This window comes from Sorex fumeus, unplaced genomic scaffold, assembly GCF_029834395.1.
Source record: "Sorex fumeus unplaced genomic scaffold, SorFum_2.1 ptg000226l, whole genome shotgun sequence".
Lineage (NCBI taxonomy): Eukaryota > Metazoa > Chordata > Mammalia > Eulipotyphla > Soricidae > Sorex > Sorex fumeus.
This window is the reverse complement of record NW_026606283.1, coordinates 1,363,544-1,373,878: the sequence shown is the minus strand read 5'-3', so window position 1 is coordinate 1,373,878 and position 10,335 is coordinate 1,363,544. Positions and strand designations below refer to the sequence as shown.

General features: G+C 57.8%; 1 protein-coding gene across 1 annotated transcript; it reads right to left on the bottom strand.

The window, feature by feature from the left end:
* Positions 1-5,690: 5,690 nt before the first annotated feature.
* Positions 5,691-8,265, bottom strand: LOC130017821 (cytokine SCM-1 beta-like). Its single transcript, XM_056108603.1, has 3 exons — positions 8,193-8,265; positions 6,563-6,677; positions 5,691-5,850 (listed from the first exon to the last, which is right to left on the bottom strand). The coding sequence occupies exons 1-3, from the start codon at positions 8,263-8,265 to the stop codon at positions 5,691-5,693; spliced, it is 348 nt and encodes a 115-aa protein (XP_055964578.1).
* Positions 8,266-10,335: the final 2,070 nt, after the last annotated feature.

Genomic DNA, 10,335 nt, shown 5'->3' with positions numbered 1-10,335 from the left:
ATTGGCTGTGCCCAGATGAGCAGAGAGCAGAGGTCTGGACTCCAGGAAGAATGGACACACACATGGACACTTGGGGCCATAGGAGGACAGAGCCCCCCCCCACACACATGCACTTATGCACACTCACACACAGTCACACACGTATACACATACTCACACACACGCACACGCACTTATACACACACAGTCTCAGACACACACCCACACTCATACACATGTATGCACTCACACAGTCACACACATACACACATACACACTTAACACACACTCGCACTCACACACGGACTTATGCACACTCACACACAGTCTCACACAGTCACATACACACATACACATTACATACACACTCGCACTCACACACACACGCACTTATGCACATTCACATACAGCCACACACATACACACATACGCACTCACACACACAGTCACACACATACACACTCACACACACTCGCATTCATATACACTTATGCACTCTCACACAGTCACACACAGTTACACATACACATACACACACTCACACACACTTATGCACACTCACACACAGTACACACAGCCACACACATACACACATACACACTTACACACACTCACACTTATGCAAACCCACACAGTCACACACATACACACTTACACACCCGCACTCACACACACACACACACACACACTTTGTCTTGCTATGCCAGGGAATTTTTAAGCTGGGAAAGTCCCCGGCACTCAAGCATCTGGACACCACAGGCCGGGGAAGGACACGGAAGCCGACACCCCCCACCCTCCTTCCCGCCAGCCCCCACCCGGCCCACCCCTGCAAGGTGAGCCCCGACTTGCAAGGACCTTTTTCTTTTCCTCCTTCCCAGAGTCTGGGCCAAGTATTTGCCCCCGAGCCGGGCAAGCCGGAGCCGGCCTGCTTCCAGCCGGCCGGGAAACGTGATCGCCGGGGCCGGTGCAGGAATGCGGCACCGGAGAAGGCGACGAGGAATCGAATGGCCCGTCGTGTTCGGGACATTTAATCTCCAGCTCCGGCTTGTTTATGCCCGGGGAAGCCGTGCAGCCATAAAGGGAGCGTGCGGGGGGCGGGGGACACCCCCAGACAGCCAAGCTCTGCTCCCCGAGTCCAGTCTGAGGGCTACCCTCCGTGCTCGGTGCGTTCTGCGCCCTGCCCCCTTGGAAGTGTGCGTGGTGGAAAGCCAGGCCTCGAGCTCAGGGCACCTGAGACTATTTTTATCTCTGTGGGGGCCAGAGCGATAGCACAGTGGGGAGGGTGTTGGCCTTGCATGTGGCCGACCCGGGTTCGATCCCCGTAGGCATCCCCTAGGGTCCCCCGAGCACCGCCAGGAGTGATTCCTGAGTGCTGAGCCAGGAGGATCCCCTGAGCATTGCCGGGAGGGACCCAAAAAAATATATATATATTTTAACTCCCACCCTCAGTTGTGGGCTGGAGCAATAGCACAGTGGGGAGGGCGTTGGCCTTGCATGTGGTCGACCTGGGTTCGATTCCTCTGTCCCTCTCGGAGAGCCTGGCAAGCTCCCGAGAGTATCCCGCCAGCAAAACAGAGCCTGGCAAGCTCCCCATGGCGTATTCAATATGCCAAACAGAGTCACAACAAGTCTCAAAATGGAGACGTTACTAGTGCCCGCTCAAGCAACTCAATGAACAACGGGAGGACAGTGCTACAGTGCTACCCTCAGATGTAAAAGGGGGTTCACCCCCCCACACACACACACAAACACACCCACCTTCATTGATCTGATCATGAATTCAGCAAAGAGACTTGGGGTTTCCAATGACTCTTAGAGACTTGGGGTGTTGTCCCCTGGGAGGTGAGGACATTGGGGAGCAGCTGGAGATGCTGTTGGAACCCCATCTTTTTATTTCCTTTGGGGGCCACACCCGGCGATGCTCAGGGGTTCCTCCTGGCTCTGCACTCAGGAATTACTCCTGGCAGTGCTTGGGGGACCCTATGGGATGCCGGGTATCGAACCCGGGTCGGCCGCGTGCAAGGCAAATGCCCTCCCAGCTGTGCTATCACTCCAGTCCCTTGGTTTTCATTTTTATTGTTTTTCTTTGAGTCCCACCCGGTGATGCTCAGGGCTAACTCCTGGCTCTGCACTCAGGACTCACTCCTGGCGGTGCTCGGGGGACCCTGTGGGATGCCGGGGATCGAACCCGGGTCTGCTGTGTGCAAGGCAAACGCCCTCCCCACTGTGCTATTGCTCCAGTCCCTTTTGTTTGTTTGTTTTTAACTTTTCTCCAACCGCTTCCAGGCACTTGGGCCATTTTCATCTTCCACCTACTGTGAATTCCGTCCCTTGGAGAACTCTGGCACCCGAGTGTCCGTCTGTCCTTCCTGGTCTTCTCTGCAGCGGCCCTGCTGGGTCACGCTGTTAACTCTTCCCATCCTTCTTCCTGGTTGCCAGGACCTGTTACTTCCTGTTTGAGCAGCAGATTCCCGCTAGGAAGAAGCAAACAGCTCGATGGATTTTTCTTTTTTTGAGGCATCTCAACCCCAGCCGCCGATCAATAAGGGCAGGCGACGACCACGCGCAGCAAGACTGCGTCACGGCGCAAGGCATTCATTGAGCGGAGGTCCCCGCGGGGTTCCGGACAAGCCAAGAAATCTGAGACACTCGGTCCGACCAGTTGAGAAAGAGTCTTTTCGGCCAAGCAGTTACGGATGGTCCGAGCCAGGACCAGATTCATTCAGGGAGTCATCGATCCGGCCAACCGTGACTTCGGTGTGCCCAAGACTTCGATGGCGACCAGCAAACCCCCATCACAGTCATGACGCCTTCGGCACTTGGTGTCAGGATCGTTTCTGGCTGGCATGTGCCCCGTGACGTGGGCGGGATCTATATACGGAAGCGTCAAGGTCGTTGGTGAGCGCGTCTTGGCCCCAGGGCCGGAGTGGTAGGACAGTGGGGAGGGTGTTGGCTTTGCCCGTGGCCGACCCGGGTTCGATCCCTGGCATCCCATTGGGTCCCCCAAGCACCTCCAGGAGTGATTCCTGAGTGCAGAGCCAGGAGGAACCCCTGGGCATTGCCGGGTGTGACCTCCAAAACAAACGTGGGTGAAAAAAGGCCTCTTGGCTGTGCAGATGAGGGTTTGAACCTGGGGGTTCACAAGGTCCACAGTCTTCTGTCCAGACCCTTCTTTGCTTTCTCTCCTTTTAAGCCATTTTTTTTTCCCTTTTTGGGTCACACCCAGCGATGCACAGGGCTGACTCCTGGCTCTGCACTGAGGAGTTACTCCTGGAGGTGCTCAGGGGACCATATGGGATGCTGAGAATCGAACCCGGGTTGGCTGCATGCGAGGCAAACGCCCTCCCCACTGTGCTATCGCTCCAGCCCCCTCTTAGGCCATTTTTACTTTGCTTTTTGTCAAGGTAAGAAACAAAGACCCAGGCCAGAGCCAAAGCACAGCAGGGAGGGCGTTCACCTTGAACACAGCCGACCTAGGTTCAATCCCTGGCATCCCATAGGGTTCTCCAAACACTGCCAGGGTTAATTCTTTTTTTTTTTCTTTTTGGGTCAACACAGCGACGCACAGGGGTTCCTCCTGGCTCATGCATTCAGGAATTACCCCTGGAGGTGCTCAGGGGACCCTATGGGATGCTGGGAATCGAACCTGGGTCGGCTGCGTGCAAGAAAACGCCCTCCCCGCTGTGCTGTTGCTCCAGCCCCAGGATTAATTCTTGAGTGCAGAGCCAGGAGGAACTCCTGAGCATTGCTGGGTGTGACCCCAAAAAGCCAAAAAAAAAAAAAAGAAGATGATGATGAAGAGAGAAACAAAGACCCCATCTCCGTGCTCAGCTCTGTGCGCTGGGTCTGTTCGCAGGTTTGTGAGAGGCAAGCAAAGTTACCCCCCTATCCCCGGAACCCGAGTGATCTAGAAACTTCTCCCAAGCTCCCTTCACTGTGGGCAGAAACACAGGCAAATGGGGGAAAAGAAGACAGGCCATGAGTTCCCCACTGGGCTGAGTTTTCTGACTGAGGTGGGGGACACGGGCCTTGCAGGTGTTCCTGGGGTCGAACTCTGCTCACACCCAGCCGGGAGAGTTTCAGAGAGTGAAGGCGGTGTTTCTGCCCGCCCGGCCGCTGCTCTGGTCACCTGCCGCGGCCCGAGACCATCTGAGCGACGTCACCACGTCTGCTGGGACCACACGGGCCTGGCTTTGTCATTGCTGGGCCTGGCAGGGAACGGAGGTCCTGGCTCTGCACATGCGCCCACACCTGCACTTGGCTGATCTAAGAGAACTGTGTACCCGCCCCTCTCTACCCAGTGGCCCCCAGACCTGCGGAGGTCTGAGAGGCTTCACTACTCCCCATCTTTGGCAGGTTTGGTATTTGCAGCGTCTGAGATCTGTCTGGGAGGGCAGGAAGGATTATTGGGGTGTGAGTCCTTCTGAGCGTCTTTGGAGGGAAAGGCATCTATTTCAGTCTGACGTAGAGTCTCTCAGCGGCTGGAGCCATTAGCACAGTGGGGAGGGCGTTTGCCTGGCACGCGGCCGACCCGGGTTCGATTCCCAGCATCCCATAGGGTCCCCCGAGCACCGCCAGGAGCGATTCCTGAGTGCAGAGCCAGGAGTCAGCCCTGAGCATAGCCAGGTGTGACCCCCCCAATACAAAAAAAAAAAAAAGAGTATCTCGGGGCTGGAGAGACAGCACAGCAGGTAGGGTGTTTGCCTTGCACGCGGCTGACCCGGGTTCGATTTCCAGCATCCCATATCCCAGCAGCCCTGAACACCGCCAGGAGTAACTCCTGAGTGCAGAGCCAGGAGTAACCCCTGAGCATCGCCAGGTGTGACCCCAAAAACAAAACAAAACAAAACAGCAAAAACAAAAAGAAAAAACTAGCAGCTCTGTCGATGGTGGCTGGGTGCTTGGTCCACAGAGAGAGATTTGCATACTGTGAGATAACAGAGTCGGTCTCTCAATGAGGAGGAGGTGGGGGAATCACAGATCCCGGCAGGCGGAGGAGGCAGATATGCAGACACTGGCACGTGTGGCAGTCCCCAAAGGCCCCAGCCACCGCCTAGCCCAGGCGTGTCCCATCCCTCTTCGCTCAGATCCTGGGTGCCCCCGCTGGAATGGAGGCGTGAGCACCAAGCGTGGGGTCCCAGTACCTCTGGGCGTGGGGAAAGGGCCTTCCGGGGGGGACAGAGTGCCTGGACCCAGCATCCTTGGGACGAGCTGGTCTCTCCATTGCAAAGAGATGGAGATGTGGAGACATCCCCCCCACCCCCCCCCCCGCCGCCACCAGGAAGCCCCCATGCACCCTGCAAATTGCGTCCAGGTGGGAGACGCTGACCTGGGGCTCCGGCCAGGCCTGGGGCAGGCTCAGGGCCTCGGATTGTCCGAGGCACCTGGCAGAGGCAAACCGTGGCCCCAGAGGCAGGGAGGCCACTGGTGAGGCCCCGGGGCAAGTGCCCAGGGCAGAGGCCGTGGGGCGGTGCTGCCCCCTAGTGGCTGTGCCGTTCAGCGCGCCCGGGGCTGGGAAGGGACTCAGCTTAGCACCCCTGTTTCCCAACTCAGAAGGAAGAGACTTGGGGGGCTGGGGGGTTCTTCATAATAAATATTTATTCATTAGAGCAGCTCTGAGAATATAAAATGCATGTACAAAAAACATTCAAGTGCAAACGCGCATCGGAGGCTGGACAGGCACTGGGCAGCGAGGGTCCGGCTGGTGGCGGCTAGGCGGCCGTGGTCCCGGCGGTGTCGGTGGGCTGCTGGGTCCCCACGGACCCCGTCTGGGACACGATGCGGGTCCTGCTGTCCACGGTCCTCATGGCCTGCTTCACCCACCCTTCCTCGGGGTCTGCACAGAACTTGAAGCCCCTTTTGCTGACAAATCTGCAGGGGGAGGGAGAGGAGAGGTGAGCCCTGAGTCGAGGCAGGCTCGGGTCCCCCCAGCAAGGGGGGAGGGGCGGTGATTCTGGCGTGGGGGGGTCCCCACAGCCCTGCCCCAAGCCCCCAGGCCCCCTGGTCCTGTCAGATGGCGAGGCAGAGCCGACACCTGCGGACAGGGGCTGGGGGGTCTGTCAGGGCAGGGGGGGAACGCCGAGACAGCGAGGGGGGAGCCCCCGGGGGCTAGTCTTGGAGCTGTGACAGCTGAGAGATGAGGGGACCCAGACCCCCCCACTCGGGAAGGGGAGGGAGGGGGAGGGAAGGGAGACAGGGGAGAGGAGGAGGAAAGGCAGGCAGGAGGGAGGCAGGGGGGAGGAGGGGAGAGAGAGAAGGAAGGAGGGAAGGAGGGGAAGAGACAAGGGTGGGAAGGAGAGGGGGGTTTGGAAAAGGGAGGGGAGAGGAGGGCAGGGGAGGGGAGGGGAGAGGGAGGGAGGGAAAGAAGGGGGAAAGGGAGGGGAGGGGAAAAAGGAGGATAGGGGAGGGGAGAGGAAGGGAGGGGAGGGAGGAAAGGGGAAGGAAGGAGGGGAAAGGGAGGGGAGGGGAGAGGAAGGGAGGGGAGGGAGGGGGAGGGGAGGGGCCTTCCTGCAGGGACGCCCCCACGCCCCCAGTCTGGGGGTCCGGCGCAGTGCCCCCGCCCGCCCGCCCGGCGCAGACTCACATGACGGCCCTCAGGGGCCCCTCCTCGATGGTGTAGGTGCGAATGCGGGCGCCGGACAAGGGCTTGCTGCTGAACTGCACGCACATCCTCCTGGTCAGCGCCTCGCTCCCGACGCCTGGGGGGAACGGGGGGCGCGGGGCGTCAGCCATGGCCACCAGACCTCCCCACCCCGCTCCATCCACACGGCGGACCGTCCCTACCCAGCACCCAGCACCAGGGGCCAATGACTCCTGCTGCTTGGAGAACGTTCTGGAACCCAGAGATGGCAGCCAGCTCCCCGCCACCTCCTGGGTCTCCACCAGAGGCACAAGCGGCAGAATCTCCCAAAAAACGCCAGGCACAGAGCCGGGAGTGAGCCCTGAGCACAGAGCCGGGAGTCAGCCCTGAGCACAGAGCCGGGAGTCAGCCCTGAGCACAGAGCCGGGAGTCAGCCCTGAGCACAGAGCCAGGAGTCCTCCCTGAGCACTGCTGGGAGTGAACCCCCCAAAACCAAACAAAAAAGTGTCTAGAATGGGGCCAGAGCAATGGCACAGCGGGGAGGGCACTTGTCTGACTCCAGGACGAGCTGGGTTAGGTCCCCTGCACCCCACTAAGACAGATCCCTGAGCACAAAGCCAAGAGTAAGCCCCGAGTGTAGCCAGAAAGGAAGGAAGGGAGGGAAGGAAGGAAGGAGGGAGGGAAGGAAGGAAGGAAGGAAGGAAGGAAGGAAGGAAGGAAGGAGTGAGTGAGTAGGAAGAGGGAGGAGAAAGGAAGAGAGGGAGAGGAAGGAAGAAGGGAGGAGAAAGGGAGGGATGAAGGGAGAAATGAACCAATGAATGAACGAAGGAAGGAACAAAGGAAGGAATGAAGAAAGGAGAGAGGAGGAAGAGAGGAAGGTTCTAGAACCTAGAACACACCTAGACCTGTGTCCCCCTGGGTTTCTGAGGGGCCGGCATGACCATCCATGCTCCTTAAGCCCCTGGTCTCCGACCACGCCCAAGCAAACGTTCCATCCAGGAGAACTTTCCCGACTGCGAAGGGGACCGCCCTCCGCCCCTCAAGCCAGTCCTGATCCACATCTCAGCTGCTCCCCTTATCAGCAAACACGATTCACCATGGACAGCTGCCCAGTCGGCCCTCCCTGCGTGCCCCCCATACAGATGGGGGTCACACCGACCTCTCCAAACTTCTGGAAAGGTCCCCAGATGGATTTGAGCCAGGGCAAGGCACCGATCACCATCCTAGCCCGCATCACGGAATTAAAGAGCCGGGAAGGAAATTTGCCCAGCGGTCACACACTGTCTCTCGGTCCTGGGGTGGAGGGTCTGTGACCCCCAGGGGCTGGAGCGATAGCACTGCCGGGAGGGCGTCTGCCTTGCATGCTGCCGACCCAGGTTCGATCCCCGGCATCCCACAGGGTCCCCCAAGCATCCTCGCCAGGAGTGATTCCTGAGTGCAGAGCCAGGAGTCAGCCCTGAGCATCACCGGTGGGACCCAAAATGAAGAGAAGAGGAAGAGGGAGAGAGAGAAGATACAACGCAAGTTTGGGTGTCGCTGGACTCCCGAGAAGCCCCCTGGGTGTCTGGTCCTGCATATATCCAGCCCAGAGGCATCCACGGTTCCTTCCCCCAGACCCCCTCTGCCCGCTCACCTTCCACTGCAAACTTGGGGAGACAGGCGCTGAGCAGCAAGACCAAGAGGGCGAGGTGCATGGCTGGGGTCATGCTGAGCTGTGCAGCGGCGCTGAGGTGAGTGCGAGTGAGTCTGGCCTGGGCCACGGCCCCTTTTATCCTCTTCAGCTCAGCTCAGCTCACTTCCTGTGGGTTTTTCTTTTGTTCACTGTGGCCGGTCGTGGAATCGTGGAAAGTCTTTGCGATGTGGGTGCTTCTGAGCTCCGAGCAGATTGCATGCACCCCGGTCTCCTACACACCTCCCGGCCTTCCCCACCCCGTTCCTGTGGTCAGTGGAACAATCGCGCACGTCTCCTCTGCCACCCGCCAGCATTCAGACCTTCCACGGCGGCAACCTCAGGCCAGCCCGGTGTCACCGGCTGCCCTGGGCACGTGGGCAGAAGCTGCCAACCCCAAGGCCCTGGTTTCCCACGCCCAGGCGACAAGAACCACAGTTCCAGACTCCCAAAAAAAGCCTTTTCTTCCCACGGGCCACCCTCGCTTAGGGGACCCCGTTTCCCTACTAGGGGGCGGGTGGGCCCAGCCGTCCCGGGGCACCTGCTGCCTACTCCCCTCTGTGCTCGGGAGGGGACACGTGGCACCAGGGGTCAAACCAGGACCGGCCACGGGCAAGCAAACCCCTTCCCTGACATCCTGCCTGAACCCCATATCTTTATGCTCTTTCTCTCACATCACACACAGACATACAGAGAGACACGCACATCACACAGTCATCACACACAGACACACACTCATCACACACAGACACACATAATCACACACAGACACACAGATATATCACACACAGACACATATCACACAGATGCACACACTCAGACACACACACAGACACACACATCACACAGACACTCATCACACACAGACACACACACACACATCACATACAGACACACAGAGACACATCACACTCACAATCACACACAGACACAAACACAGACACATCACACACAGACATACACAGAGACACACACATCACACAGTCATCACACAGACACACATAATCACACACAGACACACAGATATATCACACACAGACACATATCACACAGATGCACACACTCAGACACACACACAGACACACACATCACACAGACACTCATCACACACAGACACACAGATATATCACACACAGACACATATCACACAGATGCACACACTCAGACACACACACAGACACACACATCACACAGACACTCATCACACACAGACACACACACAGACACATCACATACAGACACACAGAGACACATCACACTCACAATCACACACAGACACAAACACAGACACATCACACACAGACATACACAGAGACACACACATCACACAGTCATCACACACAGACACACACTCATCACACACAGACACACATAATCACAAACAGACACACAGATATATCACACACAGACACACACAGACACATATCACACAGATGCACACACTCAAACACACACACAGACACACACATCACACAGACACTCATCACACACAGACAGACACAGAGACACATCACATACAGACACACAGAGACACATCACACACACAATCACACACAGACACAAACACAGACACATCACACACAGACATACACAATCACACACAGACACACACAATCACACAGACACAAACACAGATACACAAACTCAGACACACACAAACACACAATCATCGCAAAGACACTCATCACATACACAGAGACACATCACACACAGACACACCCCTTCTCACACCTGCCCAGGTAGCAAAGAAGCGTTTTAACTCGAGGTTGGAGGGCGGGAAAGATGGGGTGAGAGCGGCCGGAGTGTAGCACAGTGGGGAGGGCATTTGCCTGGCACGCGGCCGACTCGGGTTCGATCCCCGGCACCCCATGGGGTCCCTGAGCACCACCAGGACCGATTCCTGAGTGCAGAGCCAGGAGTCGGCCCTGAGCATCACCAGGTGGGACCCAAAAAGCAAAAAAAAAAAATGGGGTGAGAGAGGAGAACAGAGGGGAGGGAGGAGGGGAGGGAGGAGGGAGATCAAGTGTGAGTTCTAAGTTGGCTGGTCGGGGGCGGTCAGGCCCCCCGTCCAGTTGCAGGACCCCTCTCAGGCCGCTGTTTCCCTCGG

What these genes read in the sequence shown, in the direction of transcription:
- LOC130017821 (XM_056108603.1), bottom strand. Translation starts at nt 8,265, where the DNA reads ATGACCCCAGCCATGCACCTCGCCCTCTTGGTCTTGCTGCTCAGCGCC. An exon ending in CCCCAAGTTTGCAGTGGAAG is followed by an intron (nt 6,678 to 8,192) that starts GTGAGCGGGCAG and finishes CGTTCCCCCCAG; the next exon opens with GCGTCGGGAGCGAGGCGCTG. An exon ending in GGGCCCCTGAGGGCCGTCAT is followed by an intron (nt 5,851 to 6,562) that starts GTGAGTCTGCGC and finishes CTCCCCCTGCAG; the next exon opens with ATTTGTCAGCAAAAGGGGCT.